This window comes from Ursus americanus, chromosome 33 (assembly GCF_024610735.1).
Source record: "Ursus americanus isolate L20-20 chromosome 33, mUrsAme1.1.p, whole genome shotgun sequence".
NCBI lineage: Eukaryota > Metazoa > Chordata > Mammalia > Carnivora > Ursidae > Ursus > Ursus americanus.
The window spans coordinates 818,556-842,829 of NC_142159.1; the positions used below are offsets into that span (position 1 = coordinate 818,556).

At 54.5% G+C, this 24,274-nt stretch overlaps 1 protein-coding gene across 3 annotated transcripts; it reads left to right on the plus strand.

Annotated features, from left to right (window-relative positions):
• Positions 1-2,348: 2,348 nt before the first annotated feature.
• NT5C1A (5'-nucleotidase, cytosolic IA) lies at positions 2,349-23,170 on the plus strand. Of its 3 annotated transcripts, none has more exons than XM_045771928.2 (6): positions 2,349-2,574; positions 9,285-9,452; positions 9,882-10,011; positions 11,440-11,562; positions 14,074-14,258; positions 15,811-23,170. In XM_045771928.2, exons 1-6 carry the CDS (start codon positions 2,449-2,451, stop codon positions 16,177-16,179), a joined length of 1,101 nt encoding a protein of 366 aa, XP_045627884.1. In that variant the 5' UTR covers positions 2,349-2,448; the 3' UTR covers positions 16,180-23,170. The 3 variants fall into 3 exon arrangements, with proteins under 3 accessions (XP_045627884.1, XP_045627885.1, XP_045627886.1); XM_045771929.2 differs by having other exon boundaries at positions 11,470-11,562; XM_045771930.2 differs by lacking the exon at positions 11,440-11,562.
• Positions 23,171-24,274: the final 1,104 nt, after the last annotated feature.

Consider the following 24,274-nt stretch of genomic DNA (forward strand, 5'->3'; position numbering starts at 1 on the left):
GAAAGTTCTTAAAGGAACTGAACCCAGAGTCAGACAGAATCCTTAGACAGAGGCCTACTCATGTCAGTGTAAGTAAGAGGACTAGATTGGTCGAGACATTTGGTTTCAAGGGAACAAAACCCAATTCAAACAAGCTCAAGCAAAAAGGGACCCAGGGCACTGCTGGATCCAGAGACTCAGTGTTACACCCTGTCTCCCTCTCTGCTTCTGCTTCTCTATATCTGTGACCTCACTGTCAGCTCCAGATGGGCTGCTCCCACGTTCTTTCGCCTGCCATAGGGAAAGATGGGTTCCCAGCTCACATTGCCCCATATTAATAACCCCAGAGAAGGAAGAGCCAAATCTCCCGGCAACCCTAAATAAGAGTGGCTCAGCTGGGGTCACAGGCTCACTCCTTGTTCAATTGCTGTGTCCAGGGAAATAAGGTTTTCTGATTGGTCAGGTCTAGTTCACACGCCTACTCCCATGACCAGGGAGGCAGGGAGGTAGGGCCCGTTACTACGATTGACCTTTGAACAATGCGGGGTTTAGAGGTACTGGCCACCCCTCTGCCACCAAGCATTCAAAAATACACGTGTGACTTTGGACTCCCCCAAAACTTAATTACTAACAGCCTACTGTTGACGGGAAGCCTTACTGAGAACATAGTCTATGAACACAGAATTTGTATGTTACCTGTTTTGTATACCGTATTCTTACAGTAAAGTAAGCTAGTGAAAAGAACATGTTTTAAGAAAACCATAAAGAAGAGAAAACACATTTACGGTACTATACGTATATTTATTGAATAATTTATTTCAATATAGTTATTGAAATATTTCAATTTCAATGTATTTATTGAAAAAGTCTGCATTTAAGTGGACTCACGCACTTCAAACCTGTTTTACAAGGGTTAGCTGTAGAAGAAGAGGGTGGGAAAGGTTGCTAGTCAGACAAAACCAATAGCCACCAGCTTTTGGGGGGCATTTGTTAAAGTGATGTGGAGAATCTCACAGGGCTGTAGAGATGCACGGTATTGCCTGGCCTCACCTGAGACTTGGGAAGCTGTCTGGACAAGAGGCAGCTCCCTGTCAAGGAGCATGGTCTCTCTTTCACGGGGTCTCTGCTGCCCTCTGCACATCTTTTCCCATCTTTATCTGCTGATCAGCTCATTCTGCTTATAGGGTTTCTACCCCCTCTTAGCCTTATGTTGCACAAAGCTGCAGCCTGCAAAGCTCATCCAGGTCTCCGTGTCGAAGTCACATTGCCAAAGGGTAGGCAGACTGGAGAGTTTGGGGCCATCCATGGAAACTATCAAGTCTCGAGAAGGGCAAGTCCAAACATACTTACCCCAATCCTAAAAGTTGTTATTATTTCCCCCTTCCTCCCACACAAGGTTTGGTTGGTTCTCCCCAGGACATGAAGGAGGGGTCATATCCCTCCATTCTGTACCCCCTTCCAGTCAGATGCCCTCCAGGCTCAGCCAGAATGTTCTCCTGCTGCTCCCACCCACCTGTGCAGACTTCCAGGCTCACACAGAGATGCCCCTTGTCTGCTTCCTGACATGTACCTTGGGACAGGTGGCATTAGTGGCTGCACCCTGGCCTCTGCACCAAGAGGGGACAGTGCCCTGGAACTCCAGGATGGTGGTCCAATAGTCTTTGGTTCCTAAGCTCCTTTTCTACCCTCCCTCTCTTCGCCACTTCATAACCACCCCAAGTTCTGCAGGTGGAACCTGTGAGCGCGCGCCCCCTACTGGCCATCAAGAGGCCAGCAAGAGCCTGGGTTCAGAGTCCCTGGGTGTCTTCCCGGTATGGGTTCCCGGCCAGGCTAAGGGGACCTGGTCTCGCCACTGACTTCAAAGGTCCTTCCGCCTTGGTGGGGGATACCTGCCCAGCTGGGCCCTCTGTTGTGCGCCCGGCTAGGAGCAGGACGGAGCTGTCCATCCACGTCTCCCTCCGCAGAACCGACTAGGGTCTGCCAATCGGATTCCCAGGGTCCTGGCACCAGAGGGGAAGGCTAGCTTTTCATTTTCTCCTTTGAGGATCACCATCGGGATGGGGCGGGGGGGGGGGTTGTCGTGCTCTCCTCTCTCGGTGCCCTTGAACACGAGCGAAGAACACGATCCCCGAAATCCCGAATCCGTGGCAGCCCGCAAGCCCAGCTTCGGGGCCCCTGCTCCTGGGAGCCCGAGAGGCCAAACCCTCCCTAGTAACCACCCCCCACCCCCCTATTCACTTGGGGACTCAGCTGCCCCCGGACACATCCAGCATCGGCAACCCGCCCGCCGCCGAGGGGGAGTTAACAACCCCCCGCCCCCACCACCCCCAGCCGGCTCGCGCGCGCACACTCCCCGCCGCGGCCCGCCCCCTTCTCACGCCCGGGACGCGCCTCCCGACTGCAGCCCAGCCCCGCCAGCGCCGCGTCCCCGCCGCCGCCTGCTCGGGCCGGCAGGGTGGCAGCCGGATCATGGAACCCGGGGAGCTCCGGGAGCCCCGCGAGCCCGGGCGGGGGGCAGAGCCCGCGGCGGCCCCGTGCTGGGAGGAGACCAAGACTTTCTACGAAAATCTCGCGCCCAAGAAGAAACCCAAATCGGTAACGGCAGGGCCTGGGTACGGAGGAGGGCAGGGGAAGGGTCACCGAGGGAGGGTCTTAAGGCCCCCGGAGAGGGACCCGTGGCAGCCCTTCAGGAGGGGACGCAGCTCCTCAGCACCAGAATGTGCCGGGCCGTTGGCACGGGCTCGCGTTTATTTTGGGAGCTCTGCGCCGGTGTGTTTTTTTCCTGGGCTCGGGTTCCACGCCAGGAATCCCCCTCCCCCATGCTGTCCTCAGGGCCCAGCTCCTCCGCGAGCCGGCAGCCAGGGGCGCGCGGACAGCACTTGTTGGCTTAGCGGGTCAGCGGCGCCTGCCCAAGCGCCCCGGGCTCGGGTAACCTGACACTGGAAACCCGGCTCCTCGTTGTGCGCTCAGGTCCCTGCCATCTGGGCATCGGGCTCCGGACCCAAGCGTCTGCGTTCGGGCTCTGGCTCAAGGCCCTGCGCCGTGGGCTCCGGGTGCTGCGCGGCCCGCGTCCTAAGGGAAGGGAGCTGCGCTGGCATCTTCGCCCTGCGTTCAGGGCTCCCATCGCTGGACTCTGCGCCACAGCTCAGGGCTCTGCTCCCGTCGCAGGGGGCATCAACATGCCTGTGACCCCCGTGGTGGTCTCAGCCCGGCGAGACTCTCACAGAGGAGAGAGCTCCTCTTCCCATCGAACAGATTCCTGATGTCCCTGTTGTCCCCTGGGTCTTGCTCATTCCCGCTTCCCAGATCTCAGAGCTTGGGAAGGGGACTGAACGGAGGTTGGCCCAGAGGCATCTTCCAAACAGTTCCAGCCTGACCTTAAAGCATCCTGCTACTTCCCTCCAAGGGCCCTTCCCCAGGAGGCCCACCCTGTCAACAGTCATTCCCTGCAGTATCTCTAGGCCCTGCCCAGCAGCGGGGGTTGAGAGACGAATTTGGTTGAGTCCCTGCCTCCGGAGCTCACCGTGCACTGAGAGAGCCCCTGGACGTGGTGAGCGCTCAGATGAAAGACCCTACATGGTCCGGAGGGCGCATACAGGAGTGAGCGCTCACTAAGGAAGGATTTGCAGACGCGGCATTTGAGCTCACCCTAAAGCCTGAGTAGGCAACATTTCCCAGGCAGACTGGGAGACAGGATGGGCAAAAGGCTTGGGGATGTCTTTGAAACTGAGTGGGAGAATGCAGATCTTTGGGAGATACACGGGAGGGGTGCCAGAGACCCACAGAGGGCCTTGAATGCCATACTCAGGAGTCTGGCTATTCAGTGGGGTTAGGGGTTTGAAAACCAGGTTCCACTGGGGCCCCTATTTCTGGAAGTCTGCACACGTGGATCCAATTTATTTCCTTTTTTCTTCCAACTACCTCTTAAACAATTAAAACTATGTAATAAAACTCAATTCACTCAAACGTGTTATGTGGACATCTTAGCATCTCCAATACCACCAACATATTAATTTATGCTGCAGGTTGATTATTTTTTGTTTTTTATCAAACCTCAGGATAAAGCTTTCCCTGTGAACTGTTTACTAGAAGTTTATCTTGAGATTGATGGCAATTAGTGTTGCCGAGTATCTTGAGGCTTATAGTTTAACACAAAACAAAAATTTTTTACCATTTGCATCCGCTTATAGGTGGGACTCAGGACTTTCTCAGTACTGTGCACAAACCAGCAAACACAGGAACCAATTAACTAGATGGTGAAGTTTAAGTCTGCACCGGCAGCCTAACCCCTGGTTACAAATTTATCACCTACACAACCGTACTGCTTCCGTTGGTGACATTATAATAAATAGACCAGGTACACGCAATACATTTGAATCAAATAGTAAACCAGTAAAATAAATATAAATAAACTATAGTAATATCTGATTTACATAGTGGGGTTCTGCCCAGGAGTTCATGGAAATAAAAGGTCAACCTACTTTTTAAAAAGTTTGAAAACCATTTTTCAGCAGGATTTTTTTTTAAGATTTTATTTATTTATTTGACAGAGAGACAGTGAGAGAGGGAACACAAGCAGGGGGAGAGGCAGAGGGAGAAGCAGGCTCCCCACTAAGCAGCGAGTCAGATGCGGGGCTCGATCCCGGGACCCTGGGATCATGACCTGAGCTGAAGGCAGATGCTTAACGGCTGAGCCACCCAGGTGCCCTCAGCAGGATTTTTCAGCAGGGGATTAACTTGGTCCCATTTCATTGGAGCACAATCACTCTGGGGCTGCACTGTGGAGGGATGAGAGACGATGAGTCTGGCAGCAGGCAGACCAGTGAGGAGGCTGGTCCCTGCCTGAGGAGGAAGCTTGCCTAATGTCATAGCCATGGCCCAGGAGATGGATACTGGGGCTGGGGTGGTGAGCAGAGCTCACCAATGTGTCTCCTCCCCAAGCACCATGGAACTAGGGAGCTCAGGCCTAGTTGTCGTCGTGACCCCTACGCCTCACGCCTCGCCTCACAGTCCTCTGGGAGGCAAGGGGCCTGGCGGCCTCCCAGCCTCTACTCCTTCCTGCAGTAGCCCCTCCTCCCACAGGCTATTTTGGGGGCTTTAGGCCTCCTGGGCCCCATCAGAGCCTAGTCTCATTCCCAGGAGCCTGAGTGAAATATTGAAGCCCTGAAGGCCCATAGGAAGCCCTCACCTCACAGGGTCAGAGGACTCCTCAGTCCAGACCTATCTTGTCCCTCTCTGCTCCAGCAGTTCTTCTCCCAGTAAGACTGTTTAGAAATAACAGCTTTTGGGGGCGCCTGGGTGGCACAGTGGTTAAGCGTCTGTCTTCGGCTCAGGGCGTGATCCTGGCGTTATGGGATTGAGCCCCACATCAGGCTCCTCCGCTGTGAGCCTGCTTCTTCCTCTCCCACTCCCCCTGCTTGTGTTCCCTCTCTCGCTGGCTGTCTCTATCTCTGTCAAATAAATAAATAAAATCTTTAAAAAAAAAAAAAAAGAAATAACAGCTTTTGGCTGCATTCCTCTCTTGGGCCCAACAGGCAGAATCATGTCGGTTCTAAATGAGAGCTCCTCAGGCAGGCTGGCTGTCCTCCATTACCCCCCCACCTCCCCCCAGCACCAGTGGAAGGCAGAGAACTGGCAGGACCCTGGCTCCCTGGAGCCCGTTGTTCCCAGGCTGAGTCCCCGGTCTAGGAGAAGGGTCCCCCTGACCCAATTCCCAGTCTGGAATCGGGACTTCTTTCTGTGTTCTGGAGGAACTGTTTTTAGGTATGCCTAACAGCACGTGAAGGGGTGATCTCCCTGTGCAACTAGGCCCAGGGTGTCTCCAAGTGCTTGGCTCCTCCCCAGCTCTGGCCAGCTCTTTACCTGTCCTTCAGCTCTGCTGGAGCCTGGCTTTCCAGGCTCTTTCTGTATCTCTCACAGCAGTTCATGCCCTCTGGGCCCCAAGACCCGACCCTCCTTGTACAGTGTCAGAGCAGGCAGAGCTGGCAGAAGGCTCCTGCCCTGGGGACCTCCATTCTGAGGAAAAAGAGAGCCCTGCCCTTAGAAACCTCCATCTGGGGGCATGGCGTTCCTTCACCATTTCTCCCAAATCTGGAAGGGGAGGGCTGCATGGGGCAAGTGTCCCAAGGAAGTGGCTGAAATGGAAGGGATTAGGGTCATCCGGGAGCTCTCAAGGAGGGGCCTGTGGGGGAGGGGGGCGGTGTGCTGCTGTGTGGACAGAAGCCAGGTTAGAGGCCAGAGACTTGGGATCTTACGTACCTGGATCTGCCTTGACTCTTCTGTGTGACCTAGAGTAATACGCTGCCCCTCCCTGAGTCTACTTGCCCATTTGTAAAAGAGGGAAGTAGAGACTCCTGGGGCCAAGGCAACTGGGATATTTTCATGCGATGACCAGAGGTGGGATGGGATGGGGTCTGAGCAGCTCAATCAGAGGGGACCCAGAACGCAGTAGTCTGGCAAGAACTGTGGGACAGCAAGTGAGGAGTGAAGCCTTGGCTGGCTGCCTGGGCTGGAGTGGCTGGCTTGGGAACCTGCCTGAAGGGGCCAGAAGGGCAGCTGGCTCTCTGTCCTTGAGGGGGTGATGGGCCAGTGTCCCTGGGGCAGTAAACCCAGTAGGCTTCCTGGGCTTATGAGAGTGGTCTTCCCACTCCCCCAACCCCACCCATCCTTACCATCCCTGGCCAGCCCTCTTTCACCCCTTTGCTTTTACTTTACCTTCTTTCCTTGAAAGCTCACAGTTGCCGAGGGGGTTGGGAGGTACCCAACCCATGATCACACAAACAGGGGTGGCTGGCAACTGGGAGAGTACTTGGGTCGAGCCCCAGAGAAGAGGCACCTGTCCTGCCTGCCACTGCGTTACCCTGACCCTGCTGGCCAGATACACCGTCTTGGTTGGGTAAAAGTCAAATGCAAACTGAGGCTTACCGCATGTGCTTGGGGAACTCTTTGGCCTTCCATTTACTACTTTGAGGTTTAAAGCTTCATTAGCCACTCGCCACTCATAGCTACTTAAATTTAGATTGATTAAAATTAAATACAATTAAAAATCCAGTTCCTCAGTCTCACCAGTCACATTTCAAGTGACTAAACATGTCTATTATCACAGAAAGTTCTACTGGATAGGATAGACCATAAGCTCCATGGGGGCGGGGATCGTGTCTGTATTGTTTCCTGCCATGTCCCTAGCACGGTGCCTGTCACATGGTAATCACTCAGTGTTGTTCACTGATTAGGTCCCAGGCTTGATTCCAGAGAGAAGCAGTGGGGTTGAGTATGTGGCCCGAGGCGCTCTCAGGAGCAGGCCAGAATTTGAGGTCCATTTATGAGTCTTGCCCCCAACTTGAGCCTTGGTTTCATCATGTGCAAAGTGGGAATCACCCCCACATTCTGATCCTCCCCAGGGATTCTAAAGGGTCCATCTGCTCTCTGTGGTGGCGCACCCTCTCCCTATTCCACTGCAGGTGGTGAAGGAGTTCTGAGGCCCTCCTGGGCCCTGGGGAAGGCCTCCTGGCACCAGCTCACTCTTCTGGGCTCATCGACACCCACGCCCCCTGCCCTGGGCTCTGCTTTCCTTTGTGAATGTGCTGTGCACTTGCTCACCGCCTTATGCCTTCCTTCACCTGACTCTTCCTCCGGGCTCCACGCAAATGCTTCCTCTCCTGTGACAACCTACTGTGAACCCCTATCATCAAGACTCTGCTTTCACCTGTGTCCGATTTCTCATGACAGCCCCTTTTGTTTACCTGCTTTTCTTCCCTACCAGCGTTGTGACTCTGAGGGCAGGACACCAGTCGCTACCAGGACCACTCCCAGGCAGAGCCCAGGGACCTGGCACAAAGAACCAGTAGATGTTTGTAAAATTTGCATCACCCAAAAAAAGTATTCCTGGAGCACCTACTATATGTCAAGCAATCTGAACAGATTAGGGTACTGCCCTGGAGTTTCCATTTCATGTTAAATCTGTCCTAGCAGATACTGTTTCTCATTGAAGTAGCTTACGTGAGAGCTCAGAAGCATTACAAATTTAGGAGCACCTACTATGTGCTAGGCACCGTTTTAAGCACTGCAGATACACTAAACGAACAAGACAGTCCTGGTTCATGTTCCCTCAGAACTTAAGCATGGTCCCTGCTTCCTCCCCAGAACTCTGTCTAGAAATAGAAATAGTTAGATAAGCACTTAGGGCTGTGCTAAATTTAACTAAAAAGGGAAATCTATGGGAGGGGTAGCAAGCCCATGACTAGGAGCAAAGGAAGGCTTCCTGCAGGGGACATGTAGTCTGAAACCTGCAGGTTGGGGAGAAGTTAGCTAGAGGAAGAGCCAGGCAGAGGGCACATCGTGTGCAGAGGCTCAGGGACAGACAGGAAAGTATGCTCGGACATGAGAAAGGTCAGATCGAGCAGCGGGATCGCAGAAAGGCGACAGTGTGGAGAGGTAGGCGTCTGTCTCCAAGGGCTTCCTACTCCATACTCAAGGCTGTGGAACAGAGTTTGAGAGGAGCGGGTACCCCTGAAAGGGGAAGGAGCATCATCAGATGTGAACTTGAGAAATACCCCTGACAACAGTATGGATGCCCTGGCGTGGGAGATGGTGATGGACTGGACTTTGGCAGGGAAGGCACAAAGAAGGGGATGGATTCTACAGAGTTGACAGGTTTTGGTGATTGATTGATTGATTGATTGATTGATTGATTGGTGTAGGGAGGGCAGATGAGGACAGGGGAGGACTTGAGGTTGACTTCTGGGCTCTGGCCTCAGTGTTGAGTCCATGGTGGTGCTGAGTTGAGATGAGGAGGGGGGTGGGAGACCAGGTTTGGAGGTGCAGGGGGTGGTGGGAATTCAGCCTTGGGCATGTTGAGTTTGAGTGTCTGTTAGTCAACTGGGGCAATTAGATCTATCAATCTGGATCTCAGGAGAAAGATCTGGGCTGGAGATAAATTTTCTTATATAACTGCCATGTGTCCGGGCACCATTTCTTCCTAAGGGGCATGTAGCTCTCATTTTATCATGGAAACCATCTGGAGACCATCTTGAGTGTCAGTCACACTCTGGCTACATACACTGTATTCATTTTTCCATCGTGTCCAGATGGCCGACTGGATTGCAAACTCCCTGAGGACATGTCCTCCCACCAGATCGTGCTCCTTGATAGGGAGCCACCCTCTCCCTCAGTTCCTGGCTGGGTCCTGCACGGAGGGGGTCCTGACCCAGGTCTGCCCCTGCCCAAGGCTGGGCACCCAGAGAGGCTGGCGCGTGAGACCCGCTTCAGGGAGTGTGAGTAACAGCCCTCCTCCTGCACCCCCGCAGCCCAAGCCTCAGAACGCTGTCACCATTGCTGTGTCCTCCCGAGCCTTGTTCCGCATGGACGAGGAGCAGCGCATCTACGCCGAGCAGGGCGTCGAGGAGTACGTGCGCTACCAGCTGGAGCACGAGAACGAGCCCTTCAGCCCCGGGCCGGCCTTCCCCTTCGTGAAGGTGGGTGCCGTATAGTGCCTTTGGGGGGATTAGGAAAAGCCCTCCCGGGTGTTTGAAGAAGGAAACGGGGCCCCCTCTGGGCAGATGCCAGCCCGCAGGAACAGGGCTTGGCAAGGGGACGGAGCCGTTGTGGGCAGAAGCCTCCCTGTCCTCTGCGCTCATGCAGCCCCACGCCAGGTGCCTTGCCTGGAGAGTGGAGCTGGGCTGGATTTCGGCACCTGCTCACGCTGTAGGGAGGCGCCCCTCTGCAGCAACCAACCGGCACGATGGCTGAGGTCAGGATGAGATGGTCCACGTCGGCGGCCAGCCCCTGACCATCCCTCTCGGCACCCATTAGATCCCAGCTCCCGTCTCCTCGCCAGCACTGGCTACCAACTCCAGGTGTCAGTCCCTGGGGGTCTGAGCAGGAGGGTCCCCTCTCCCATCCAGGCTCTGGAGGCTGTGAACAGACGGCTGCGGGAGCTGTACCCCGATAGTGAGGACATCTTCGACATCGTCCTTGTGACCAACAACCACGCTCAAGTGGGTGTCCGTCTGATCAACAGTATCAACCACTACGGTGAGCATCAGGGGCTTGGTCACGGGACACCCCTCTAGACGCTTAGGGATGGGGCCACACCGCTGTAGACGGTAGGTTATACCAACTAGAACCTGAAGCCCAAAGGTACGCTGGTAAACTGGTTCCTTACGAAAACAAACCAAACCAAAAGAAAAAAACCCAAAACCCTGATTGTAGCATCGTCATCTTATGGTGTGAATATCCTACCATGGCTGATTCCAAGTTATCAACAGTTGGACAGTCTAAGTGGCCCAAAAAATCCCTGAATGTTTAACATTCGGCTCCTGCAAGCTGGTACAAGCCTGCTCCAGCACACCACTGCACAGGACCCGCTGCCTATGTATTGGGCAGGGCACTTGCTGCCTCCGTGCCTTAGTTTCTCTATCTGCAATAGAGCTCATAGGCCTCACAAGGCTGCTAGGAGAAGCAGGTGCAGTTGTCAGGGTGAAGAAACTTTGTGTCTTAGTCCAAACTCTTGATCGAGAGTAATAGACCCTCCAGAGCTAGCTTACGCGGAAGAGAATACGGTAATTTCTTACTAGGTTAAAGGGGTGTCTCTTAGAACCACAGGGCGGGAAGTAAAATTGGGCCCCCGGCGGCCTGAATCCATGTGCTGGAAATCTCTCCTGGGCTTTTTCTCGCGGGGCCACTTGAGCCCTTATTTCTGCTTCTCTCAGCAAATCTGTTTGCATCCCCTACCCCCATCTCTCTTCCCATACTAGCTTTCTCTGCTTTTCCTGAATATGGCCAAAATTTATAAGTTTACAAATTCTTGTTTTAAGTAACCAACAGAGTTCAGTGGCATTTTTGTAATCCGAATTTCAAATTGCTGGGAGCAGGGATGATACTCAAAATATTTAACTACCTTAGGACATAGGCATGGAGTAGTCAGGAGACACCACCCACCGTACTGGAGCAGGGCCCTCCAGAGATTGTCCCACATGAGGGGCTGAGGTACTGATGGAGTAACTCCGTGGGCTCAGAGCAGTAGCCACTTACCAACCAGCAAATCTTTTCCAGCCTGTACACCCAGGGGTACTAGGTAACTATCAGCCCAGGCTTGGAGAGGATCTGATTGGCCCAGCTTGGGTCCGGTGTCTGCCCCTATCCAATCGGCTATGGCCAGGAGGGCCAGGCTTTGACTGGAGACCCACCTTTTGTAATCACAGATAATCACCCACTGTGATTATCTGACAAGAGGATATTACTGTGAGCCAGGTGATCACTCCTGGTTGATTATCCCTATTTTGTGGATGAAGGATGGAGGGGCTCGAGAGGGGAAGGGTGGTCTAAAATCAGTCAGAGAATCCCTCTGCTGCCCCATCACCACTCAGAACCAAGATGGCGCCCACTGGACACGGAGGGACCACTCTGAGGCCCTGAGGGTTGACTCAGGCATCACCTGGGTACTCTCTACCTCCTCCCCAGACCTGTTCATTGAGCGGTTCTGCATGACAGGTGGGAATAGCCCCATCTGCTACCTCAAGGCCTATCACACCAACCTGTACTTGTCAGCTGATGCGGAAAAAGTGCGGGAAGCCATTGATGAAGGTGAGTCTTGCTGGGGACGGAGAATATGGGGAGGCTGACAAAGGGGTCCCAGAAGTGGGGGGAAGGGGCTGGGCCTAAAGCTCTGAGCATGTGCTAGGGGTTACCGTGGTACCTGGAAAGGGAGTACCTTCCTTAATTCCTATGACCTGTCCTGTAAACTCTGAGACTAGGCCCTTCTAGTGCACTCTCCCACCTCCCGCCCTACCATGGTAAGGATGCTTTTACTCAGTAGCATTCCCCAGCCTTCTCTTCCCATGGAAACCCTCCCTACAGCCCAGAAGGCTACTCCCTTCTAAGAATCGCCCAGGTCGGTAGTTCTGACGCCCGTGCGACCATGAGCAGCCTCTGCCCCCGTCTGGGCCAGTGGGGAGGAAGGTCAGTACCTAGTTCATCCTGAGCCCCGGGGTCGGGGAAATGGCTAGCGTGCCGGTAGCAAGCGTGGCCGGCGCTGAGGTGAGGTTAGGAGCCCCGGGCCGCATAATGACGAAGACACTCTCCCTCCGTGGGTCTCTGTCAAGGGGCAGTTGGGGGGGGTATCCACCAGTTGCCAGGGGTATCTCCTGGCAGGGTGTGTATCCCTATTGCTCATGGAAGAAAACAGGCCCACCAGGAGGAGGGACTGCCCCACGGCCCGAGAGGGCTCCTCAGGCTGAACACTCCGGGCAGGTTTCTCTCTATCAACCAGCAATATATCCGGTTTGTTTGTTTGTTTGTTTGTTTAGATTTTTTAAAATTTATTTTTGCAAGAGAGAGTGAGAGAGCGAGTGAGCGAGAGAGAGCACAAGTAGGGGGAGGGGCAGAGGAAGAAGCAGACTCCCCCCAGAACAGGGAGCCGATGAGGGACTCGGTCCCAGGACCCTGGGATCATGACCTGAGCTGAAGACAGACGCTTATCCGACTGAGCCACCCAGACGTCCTACTTTTTTTTTTTTTTAATTCACTTTTCTCTTCCTCTTTCATGCTGTCTCCTGCCTAGAAGCCTGGCCTCTTTCCTCGCGATGCCTCACTCCTCTGAAATGCTTTGGACTGCAACAGGCTTTCTTTCTTTCTTTTTTTTTTTTTTTTAAGATTTTATTTATTTATTCGACAGAGATAGAGACAGCCAGCGAGAGAGGGAACACAAGCAGGGGGAGTGGGAGAGGAAGAAGCAGGCTCCTAGCGGAGGAGCCTGATGTGGGGCTTGATCCCATAACGCCGGGATCACGCCCTGAGCCGAAGGCAGATGCTTAACTGCTGTGCCACCCAGGCGCCCCAACAACAGGCTTTCTTTAACCAGAAACCAGAAGCGAGTTCCCCAGGCAGATGTCACACCCTCTGGTTGGGGACTGGGCACTGACCCGAGCGTGTGCCTCTGTATGTCTGTAGTTTGAGTACAGGCTAGCGAGCAGGGGGTGGTCAGGAGGGAGGCCCTGCGCAGAGCTGGGTGGTCCTGGTTCATCTTGGCTCCAGCGTTGCAGGTGCTGAGAAGGTGCCTGACCTGATGCCCAGGGCCTGGCCCTCCCTAGGCCATCCTCCAGCTACTGAAGTTGCTGGGAGCCTGGCACTGCTCTCGCCTCCCAAGAGTCTCCCCTAGCCCAGCCCTTGTGAGCCTGGAGTCTCAAGGGCAGGGCTGAAGCAGCCTTTGGGGAGATGACCAGTAGACGGCAGTCCCCCAGGCCTCCAGCCCCAGCGCTGGCTCTCTGCTGTCCAGGGCAGTTCCAGTCTGGGACCTGGGCTCCCACAGGCATCCTTGACTCCTGGAGAAGCCCGGGGTTGCAGAGAGTCCGTGTACACAGTCAGACGGCATTGGTACTGCCCTTGATGGTCACCCACGTTGCCTCAAGGAACCCTGAGTGGGGCATACCCTGGTGCCATTGTGGCAGTAAACTGAGGGTGCCCATGGACTTCAGCCTGGGATCTCAGCTCCACACAGAGCTCAAATACCCTTAATTTGACTTTGGCCCAGAGAAGGTGTTGATTACTTGCCAGAATCAACAGCAGAGAGTAACTGAAGCCAAGCCAGGGTCGGGGCTTCTTCCCAGCTCCCCCGTAGGGCTACATCAGGTGCCTGTGAGAATCTCCTAGAAGGACAGCAGTGGCCTGAGGGACCCTTCCTTCCGGTCAGGATTGACATTCAGCTGGTCCACACCAGCATGACCTTACTAGGTATTAAGGAATTGAAATTTCTCTATACTGATTCATAAACAGTTGCTTCCCTGAGTCCTCTGAGTGACCTCTGTTTCCTGGGGCTCCCCCAGACCTTCCCACAAAGCAGCAACTAGAGGGAAACCCTGACATAGGCCAGGGCCCTCAGAGCCCTACTCAGGGCAAAAGCCACTGTCCATTCTTATTGACCGGTTTTAAAATATTCTGAATATGAGCCCTCATTGGCCTTGTCCTGAGTCCTGGGTGAGGCCGGTGGGGCAAGGAGAGTCTAAGAGGGCCTTCTCTTGGCTCCAGGCAGCTGAGGCAGGCGTCAGGGGCCCCTATTGCCTAGACGAAGGCAGACAACACTTGCCTCTCTCTGCGCAGGGATCGCAGCCGCCACCATCTTCAGCCCCAGCAGGGACGTGGCCGTATCCCAGAGCCAGCTGCGCGTGGCCTTCGATGGGGATGCTGTGCTCTTCTCGGATGAGTCGGAGCGCATCGTCAAGGCCCACGGGCTGGACAGGTTCTTTGAGCATGAGAAGGCCCACGAGAACAAACCTTTGGCCCAGGTGCTGCATGCACTCCCCAGAACCCATGAGAGGAGTGAGGCGGGTCCCCAGAACTTGCCCTTAGCTGGAACTCCAAGTCAGGTTTCCCCAGAACCAAACCGCAAGCTCACCCCAGAATCCAGCCAGGTCCCCTCACCAGGCCTCCAGCCCTCATCCCTCTCACTTGAGCCCTGGCCTCCTCGATGAACGTCTACCCCTTCACTAAACCTCATCCCCCTCACTGCAGACCTATCCCCCACCTTTGAAGCCCTCATTCTCTCTCTAAGCTCCCCTGCCCTCTGAAGCGTCCCTCCACTCTCCAAAGGCCTCACTCTGTCTCCAAAGCTGCCATCTTCTCTCTGGAACCCCCGTCCCCTCTCTGAGATTCGCCACCCCCCTGAGTAGTCTCCCAGGTCCTCAAGAAGCCCCTGTTTCCCTCACTGGAGGAGAGGGAAAGCTGGGCAGCTCCTCGAGGGGCAGGGAGACCCAGCAGGCAGTGGGGTCTGGAGCAACCCACCTGCTTTGGGCCACAGCAGCCGTCCCACCTCCTGCCGTCCATCCCTTGCCCGGGAGCTCAGCCTCCCACTGCTTGGAGTCTCCCCAAGAGTCGAATATGCCCTGGAGCCTGAGAAAATTCCCTGGGGTTGGAGGTGTTGGGATTCACAGACCTCTTGGGAGCTTCAATGTGTGCTTTCAATGAAACTCTGGGTGCTTGATAATCCCAGAAGCTCTTCCTCCAGGAGCTCAGCAGGCTTTAGTTGTGGCTCCTGGATATTCATCTGACTTCCGTTCATGTGGAGTCCCCCGGAGATCTCTGGAAATCCAGGGCAGGACCAGTCTTACCACTCAGTGGCAGGCAGAGGCCCAGGAGACCACTACTTGCTCCAGGTCACCCAGCCAGGGAGGGATGAGGTGGGCTTCTAAGATTAGAAGCCCACCTGCCCTGATCTCCAGCCACTGATGCTGCTTTCTTCTTCATCAGCACCTGGTTCTTTATCCCCACATCCTCATTAGGCTTGGTTGTTCTAGGCGCGGGAGAGAGTAAATCTTTCCCCTGACCCTAGAGAGCTGGAGCACGGCACCCTGAGCCACCTGTACCCCATGGGCAGGGTCGATATTTGGCAGGTACATGTTGGTTGGTTGGTCCCAGTTGTTTGCAGCTGGGGTCCATTCTGATTGGAGGGTGCCCGTGCCGTTGTTACTAAATAGTTTCGATATCACCCCTGCTGATGAGCGCAGAAGGCCACACTCACACAGCTGCACAACAGACACCCACGTACCTGGAGGGCACGTGGATGGACATACATAGTAACAGTTGCCCTGGGATGGTTTTCTGACCCAGACATCCCCAATCACAGCAGTACGGACCCCCAGACCGACAGAGGTACCTGCAGTCCCACTGATGCACACAGCGGCCCTAGCAGGTGGAGCAGAGCTGGGGGATCGAGGGATCTCCAGAAGCTTTCCCATCCCAAACAGCAAGACACTCGTGCTTTTGGGAGGAGCCCCACGGGAGAGGGGACAAATGTTTGGGAGACAGAGGAGTTCACCGTGTTCCCTTGCCTTCTCATAGGGCCCCTTGAAGGGCTTTCTGGAGGCGCTGGGTAGGCTGCAGAAGAAGTTCTACTCCAAGGGCCTGCGGCTGGAGTGTCCCATCCGTACCTACCTGGTGACAGCGCGCAGCGCAGCCAGTTCGGGGGCCCGGGCTCTCAAGACCCTGCGCAGCTGGGGCCTGGAGACGGATGAGGCCTTGTTCCTCGCAGGAGCGCCCAAGGGCCCCCTCCTTGAGAAGATCCGTCCGCACATCTTCTTCGATGACCAGATGTTCCATGTGGCTGGAGCTCAGGAGATGGGCACGGTGGCTGCGCATGTGCCTTACGGTGTGGCACAGACGCCCCAGCAGACGGCGCCTATGAAGCAGGCCCCCCCCGGCGCGCAGTAGCGGAGACGCCCACAGAGCTCCCCCCAGCTCCCTGTCCGTGCTCCACCACGTCATCCAGTGGACCCTTCTAGTTCCTCTCCGCTCTGTCCTTCTGCACGTCTGCCCCCATCCCCACGAGTGAGGTACTTGCAGGGAATCACGCAGACCGAGCCGGCATCCTCACAGCCCTCCTTTTGGCCAAACACTGTGCCATGCTGTCAGCCAGGAAAGTAAGACTGCAGAGTAGCTGGGCTTCAGGGGGGGAGTTGGTGGGAATGAGGGTGACAGTGTCAGAGGGGTCAGGGTGCCTCCAAGGAGGCTTGGGATGAAGACTAGCTCAGTGTGGTGCAAAGAACTTGGCTTTGAGAGAGAAGGCATCCAGCTTCTCAGCTCTGTCCCGGCAAGAACTGATGACTTTGGTAAGTCCCTCCCTCTCAGGGACCTCAGTTCTGGCGTCTTGCAGGTGGTTTTCAAACTCTCCTGGAGCTGCAGAAGCGTGGTTTAGTAAGATTGCCCTGTGCCAGGGCTGCTGCTAGAGCATATGGTGCCTTTGTGCAATTGGAGGAGAACATTGTCTCGAGAATGAATTTCAAAAAGACAGCCACACTGGGGTACCGGCTTGCTCAGCAGCACGTAGCCTGAATCTCAGCCCCCACGGGCTCCTCGGCTCGGAAGCCTTTGTCAAATGGGCACAATCGTCCGCAGAAGCCCTACCTCTAATTCTGCACGTTTGGAAACCACCGGACAAGATGACCTATCTGCTTGCCGGTGATCCTCTACTGTGAGTCACCACCCATCTGGGGTCCGCCGCCAGGGGCAGGGATTGCGGAGGGAGAGAGGAGCCAATTTAACCTGCACGCAAACTCTCCTTCCGCCAGCAGGGGGCACTGCAGGCTCGTTCCGGGGAGGAGCTTTCGGGACCACCCGCTCAGGGCTCCCTTGGCTTTTGCTTTTAGCCAAAGTTGGATTGTTCCTGCCTGCCAATCTCCTCACCTCGGCCCTCAGTCCTTCAGTTACTGCATTCTGTGTGCTGCCAAGCAGCTTTGCCAGTGGGGAAGAGGTAGAGTGTTGGGGTTCGCTGTTGTTCCAGATGCAGGGGAAGAAAGCCCAGTGGCTGAAGTGGGAGGGTGTCCTGCTTGCGCCCGAGGGAAGGCCTGCTCAGGGTGACATGGGAAAGTCTGGTCTGAGGCAGTGACCCGTTAGACAGGAAGGAGCTGAGAGGTGCGCTAGAGAGATTCTCCAGCTGTGGGACTGTGAGTGGAAGTACTGAGCTTTCTGTCACTGGAATGCTGTGTAAGGGACCCCAGAATGAGATGGCCTCCCCTGCAGTGCACCAGTGAATCCTCCACCTTGCAGGAGCCTCTGCAGCCCCTTTGTGACCACTTCTAGGGGAGAACTCTCACTCTTTGGTGCATTAGCTTCCTCTTTTGCTAACAAGCCTGGCTCTCCTTATGAAGGGAGGGTGGGAGCACTGATGGCTGGTCCCTCAGGAAGACCCAGAAAGGGTGAGCAGCCATCTGTGAGCGCGACTGATTGCCCGGCTCCTGGGGCATCCCAGCTGTAAGCAAGCATTTTGTGAAGAAAGCCAAAAGTACCGTCGTAGGGAGCAGGAGCCTGGAGGTGTGTGCAGGAGAGCTGGACTGCTGCTGAGGGCAGGAAAAGGAGGTGAAGGGCTACCTGGGGCCTGACCTTTGTCATTTTGTGGACTCAGCACAGGATCAGAATGGGTGCAAGTTCTGGGCAGTGTAGGGCAGGATAATAGTTGTAGAAAGTTTCCTCCAAGATGGAGAGAAGTTTCCTCCAAGATTGCTCAAACTGAGCAAAACAGTTAGGGCCAGAAGAGGAGTGCCGGGCTGGGTTTTCAGTCTCTGTGTGGGAAGCTGGGCCTGGGGGGAAGGTCAAGGCCATGCTGAGTTTCTGGGGCAGACCCCACCACTCATCGCCTTATCACAGGAGGAGCAGGTGATGATGACTTTGTACAGGTCTTTCCATCCACAGCCAGGATCCTTCTGGCCAACAGAAGAGGCCTCAGGGCAGGGGCTGGTTTTGAGCTCCTCCTTCTGCTCCAAGCCCGGCCAGAGATACTGGGAGACGCAAGAACAGCCTCTAGGAAAGAAAGGGAGAGAGAGTCATCTTTGATCTTGGCTGAGCCATGAAAGGCCCTCTGTCCTTCCCCCCCCCCCCCCGTCAGAATCACCCCCTTGGATGAGCCTCTAGGGCTCACAGAGCCAACCATAGCCATAAGCAGCCCGCAAAGCTGGTGCAGTCGAGGTTCATAGCATGGTATTAGTCTGCGTGGCCAGAATGGATATGTACATTGGGCACCAGATGGCGCCTAATTAAGATAAACCCCAGGGATCCTGGGAACCAAGAGGTCCTGCCTCCAGGACCTAGTGATAAACAGCCCTGATTCTTCCAGGTCTCTCAGGAAGCAGAAAAATATGACGCTGGCAGCAGAAAGATAAGGTGCAGTAAAAGCTGTGGATTTCACAGGAGCCCCGGTAATAGACATAGACAGCCCCGGGCAGTGCGAGACACTAGGGTCCGATTCTATTACTGAAACTGTAAATGAGCATCTCAGGCCTGGGAAAAAGCTCTCAGTGGCTGGAGTAACAGGCCAGAATCCCGGGGGCAGGCGAGGCAGCGGCCAGACGCACGTTCTGATTCTTTCCAGTGGTGAGAAGCATTGTTTATGGGGTCGCTGGGCAAATTAAAACACCAGGTGAGCCTCAGAGCCCGTACTGGACTGCAGCACTAGGGAGGGGGGCCCCAGCTCCTGAAATGCTAGACTCCAGGAGCCCCAACAAGTCCCTCAGAATGCTTCCCAGGAAATGCTTGACCCCAAAGTCCCAGACCCAGGGAAAAGTGCCACTTAGCAGGAGACCAAGCCCTGGTCCGAGGCACTGAGACTGCTAAGATCATTGCAGAGCTGCTCCCTCCCTTCCCCGAGTACCCAGTCGGAATGGCAGGGGTGCAGCAGGCAACACCAGGAGAAAACAGAACCAGCGAGAAGCTCAAATCCGAGATGGATCCGGCATCATAATGATATTCAACTGGTGTGATTGCTGGGCACCTGTACACCAAACTGGTGATTAAGACATTGAAATACCTCTATAACAGTTGATAAATCACGCTGGCCTGAGCCTCCGTGTGCCCCTCCGTGGCCTCTGCTGCCCTGGCCTCTCTCCACTGTGACAACGCCATCTGCCCACAAGTCAGCAAAAAGGGGCGTCCAGGAGCCTACACCAGCACAATGGCCATCGTCCACTCTACTTGCTCGTCTAGAGACAGTAACTTGCCCAAAGTCACACAGCTAGTGAGTGGCACTGAAGCCCGTGTCTGCCTCTTGGGACCCAGGCTCTCAGCCATTGTGCCCTTCAGCCCGGACGGCGCAGGGGTGGCAAAAGAGGCTTTGTGACGAGAGAGCTTGCCCAGCAGTTAATGTGTTGACCTCCTTCATGTAAAAATGCTATAAAACACCTGAGTGGGTGCATTTCTGCTGTGATTTCCTAAATAGCTGGAAGTTAGAGCCAAACATTTGCAGAGCAGCTGAAGCACCACCCAAGTTCTCTGGAACCCAGTTTGAAGGCCCTTGTATGGGGCTCATGCAGGGTTTGGCAAATTATGGGCCAAATCTAGCTCACCACCTGTTTTTGTAAAGAAGCTTTTGTCGGAACACAGCCATGCCCGTTGGTTTTGCACACAACAGCAGAGTTGAGTTGTTTCAACAGAGACCAAGTAGCTGAAAATATTTATCTGACCCTGGGCTAAGGCAAACATCCGCAGCCCGCCCCTCAATGGGAGAGCCCAGCTCATAGCCACCTGAGCACTGGCGGCAGAGGCTGGTTTCAGTGCCAAGGGGGCAGCGTGTGTGGGCTCCGTGCCCATCTACGGGCATCGTTAGGGCTGCAGGAAATTGCAGGCACTAGCTGAGTACCGTGATGTTGCACACACAACAAGATCCTTGGCATCGGAGGCTTTCAGATTTCAAGTTTTGACTATTTCCCAGTGCCCCGGGGCCTGTTGTAATTGGAAATGTTGTTGACTCATAAAGTTGACTTGAGTGTGCCCTCCTCACCTGCTTGGCGTGGCTTTGCTGTTCTCAGCTCGCCATTGCCCTCATGGGGCCTCTTGGGAAGGGACAAGTGCTGGTGGATGGATGGGCTTTAGCTAAATATTGGTTTTGGATAAAATGGAGTGCCTGATGTTGACTGTAGCTCTCCGATCTAACACGTCATCCATACGCTCTCCCTGGAAGCAAGAGCAAGTTCTGCATGAAGACAGCTCCAGCCAGGGCTTTAGCTGGCCCAGAAGTTCCTGATCAAGCAAGAGCTAAAACTCCAGTGAAAGTCAGAACGGCGATCTCCTTGTGCTGTGTGGGTGAGCAACACACATACCCTCGTGGTGGAATTGTGCATCAGGAGACATCTAGGACCCTGCAGATATAGGCGTTTACCCAGGTTCCAGGATCCACCGCAAGAAAGGCAAGTGTGGAAGTGGTCCCACCTGTAGACATCACTGTTCCATCATGATACTCTTGGCCCCTACGCCCAGACTTGGCCTCAGAATCCTTCTCAACCCAGCATTCCAGGCAGCCCCTACCAGCAAGCCGGAGTTGGCACAGAAGATGATACCCTATTCGGACATCCCTATGGGTATTGGGTACTGCTTTCCAGGGGACATGCAAGGCCCTGAATGTTCATTCTCTGATGTCACGGTACCAGTCAGGATGTGGGGGTCTCACCTGACTTGGGCAGGAAATAAAGAGGTGGGAGGATGGCATCCTGGGGTTGGCGGCTTGCCCAGACTGGGTGCCTAGGAAACGGTCTGTGTTCTCTGGGTTTCACCATCTCAAGGCGAAGCACGAAAACCGCTCCCATCAGTAGGTGGCGCTAGAGGCCAGCACTCTGCCACTGGCCAAAGTTGGTGGTTTTCTCCACTGGTTATTTTATCTCCTGTGGTACTTAGTGCTGTGCCAGACTCCTGTGGGTAGCTTAGCCTAAAAGCACTATAGGTGCTCTGAAAATTTCCTGTGTGACAAGCTGATTGCTCTTACCAGCAACCACCGTGACTGTGTGTATGGACACATTCATATGAATGTGTGCAACAGGGTGAAAACTGCGTGTGTCCATGTTTATGTGGGTGTGTAATGGGTCACATATCTCTGCTGACAACTCTGTGTGTGTGTGTGTGTGTGTGTGTGTGTGTGTGTGTGTGTGTGTGTGTGTACAGTGGACAGGATGGTAATCTCTGTTAACTAAGGATCCTGGGCCCCACGTACTTATGGCCAGCCCTGTTTCCTGGGACTGCTTCTGGCCATTCCCGTCATCTCATGGGCATTTGCATATATGCAGCATGGGGGCCACTGAGGCCAAGTTCCTTATCTTTTTTTCCGGCATTAGCCAACAAGGTCTTGGCTCTTAACCCTCTGCCTCCCAGCCCTACCCCCTGCAGCCTTTGAAAGGAAGTGGCAGAATGTGTGCTAGGACACCGCTTTTGGCTGCACCTGCCTCCCCATCTCCACTTCTTTCTTTCTTCCTGCTGATCGTCCCAGGGCCAACGCGTGCAGCTGGGTAGACAGTACACCGCACAGCTCCAGGTGGAGTCATTCACACTATGACTTGAGTGGAGCTTCCTAAACACCTGCAAAACCTGCCCCCCTCCCATGGCTGCCCTGGTCATCTTCCGGTCGTGGCTAGAAACGTTGCCTTCTTCCCTGCCTCCCTGGCCCAGCCCAGCCTAGGCCTGGATTCCTTCCTCTGCTTGGGTGTTCTATTCTGGCCCAGAAGTGAATAACCCTTGACCTTGATCAGGAAGTATCTCCTTGATGCCCTCGGGACTGAACTGATGACAGAGAAGTATGGCTGGCAACCTTTCAGTTACCCATCTTTGCAGAGCGAGAGGTCCCCTCTATAGACTAGGATTCCTGCCTCCCACACTCCTGGCCTGTGGGTGTAGATGCCTTCAGGGGCCCATTGGTAAGATGGGTCTACCACGGAACTAGGGGAAAGGCCTCAAGGCTAAGCTTGGAGCTGCCACCAGGTAGAAAATCATGAGGTCACTGCAGACTGGGTGCCTGAGCCTGGTCACAAACTCTGATGACTCCCAGGGCCAGGCAGGACACGTAAGTGAGCGAGGGGATGAAGCCGGGTCTTGAGGGCAGTGGAGCGCACATATGCTGTTGTCTGACACGCTTGCTGCCATGTGGGAATGTGCGGTGCGCCTGCCAGATATTCCACCCCATTTTTCAAGGGAAGCTAAAAATCTGGACTTTCAAATGTTGGCAACTATTTTGAATTTGGGAAGCATCGTGCAGGCCAAACAAAACACATCTTGCACGCTAACGCCAGCCCTGGAGTCTCCTGTCTGCACCCGCTGGCCCAGGCCCCGTGAACTGAGTTCTTCCGAACCAGCTGAGCGTGTGAGGGTATTGCCCTCAGGCTCACGGAGTCTGGGGTCTCTAAGAGCCCTCAGAGGTAGCCGAGTGCATCCCTGTGTTCTAAACTGTGTACATACAACGTCCTTTATTACCACACGGACCTTTAGCTTCTGGTTTCTACTTAAAAGCATCTCAGTCCCCCCCCAGTGTAGAACAGGAATGAAAGGGAAGCCTTACCCGTAGCGCGCTTGTATCTGCCTGTCAGAAGCCCTATTTATATCTTTATAGCTCTATTTATATCTTTTGCAACACACGGGCTGCCCCGGTCTTCCTTACAACCTAACCTCCTTACCGGAGTCTCCTAAGTGCCTCCTTCAAGGGTCCGAGCGTGTGCTTCTCCATCGGTGTGAGCTCCCTCGTCGTCTGAAGAGGGGGTAAGACCGCCCATACCTACTCCGCTCTGCGATCTCCCCTCCCCACGCACCCCCCGCCCCCGCTCGGTCTGGCTCCCAGCAGTTACCCGGTCACTGTGGATGCCTCTCATTCCTCATGCTTGTCCTATAATTGACTTTCACAACGTGGGCTTCTGCCTCTTAAAAGCCATTCAAATAAATAGAAGACTTTTAAACTAAACTTATATTGTCCTGCTTGCCTTCCTCACGATTGTATCCACTGACTGACTGACAGTCCCCTCGAGAGATATCAATGGCGATGCCTGTAGTGAGCAGACCTGAGATCAGCTCCGTCCTGGGGTACCAGTGTCTCCCTGTAGACCCTCCCCCACATGAAGACCACCCTGCGGGGAGATTCCGCAGCCAGAGTCCATCAGAAGGCAAGCTTCTCCCAGCGGTGCTCTTGGCGTGGACTCAATGTCCCCATCTGGACCTAGCAACGGAGGGTGGGCTGGAGTGGGAGGAAGAAGAGGAGATAAGAGAGGGTGTGAGCTGGAGGAGGAAGGGGGTGACTCAGACCCTAGCCTCAGCCGTCCCATTATTCTTCCTTCTGCACCCCAGCCCCCTCCACAGCCCACCCAACCCAGGGCCAATACCTCTACGCCATTCTGTCCACCACTCTCATTTTTCCTGCCGCCCACCTTCCCCTCTGTCTGCTGAGGCCCTGTCAAGACTTCTCTCAAAACAACTTCCTCAGCTAGGCTCCCTCAGAACGCGGTACAGCGTGAGGGACAGATCACTCTCTCCCGTACACCACAGTCAGGTCCATGGCTCTTTCTCCCATAGCCCAAATGAGAATCTCCTGCTTTATTTTGGTGTCCCCCCAGCCCCAAGTGGGTGTCAATAAATGTGCCTATAATTGGGGCACCTGGGTGGCTCAGATGGTTAAGCCTCGAACTCCTGGTTTCGGCTCAGGTCATGACCACGGGGTCGTGGGATGGAGCCATGCGTCCGGCTCTGTGCTCAGCACTGAGTCTGCTGGCGATTCTTTCTCTCTCTCTGCCCCTCCCCTTGCTCTCTTGCTTTCTTAAATTTAATTAATTAATTAATTAAATCTTTCTAAAAATATTTAAATGTGCCTATAATTGAACGATTGAATTCAGGGCTGTTAGGGCAGGGCCAGCTGTTTGCAGCCAATGTCATTTCTGAACTGGTTATAAAATATTTTGAATATCTCTTAAAAAGATCCCCAAAGGATCACCCATCTAGGTAGGAAACCAAAGGCATGGGAGTCTTATGGCACATTAGTTATCTATTGCTATGTAACAAATTACCCCAACTAACT

What these genes read in the sequence shown, in the direction of transcription:
- NT5C1A (XM_045771928.2), top strand. Translation starts at nt 2,449, where the DNA reads ATGGAACCCGGGGAGCTCCGGGAGCCCCGCGAGCCCGGGCGGGGGGCA. An exon ending in CGGCCTTCCCCTTCGTGAAG is followed by an intron (nt 9,453 to 9,881) that starts GTGGGTGCCGTA and finishes TCTCCCATCCAG; the next exon opens with GCTCTGGAGGCTGTGAACAG. An exon ending in GCGGGAAGCCATTGATGAAG is followed by an intron (nt 11,563 to 14,073) that starts GTGAGTCTTGCT and finishes CTCTCTGCGCAG; the next exon opens with GGATCGCAGCCGCCACCATC.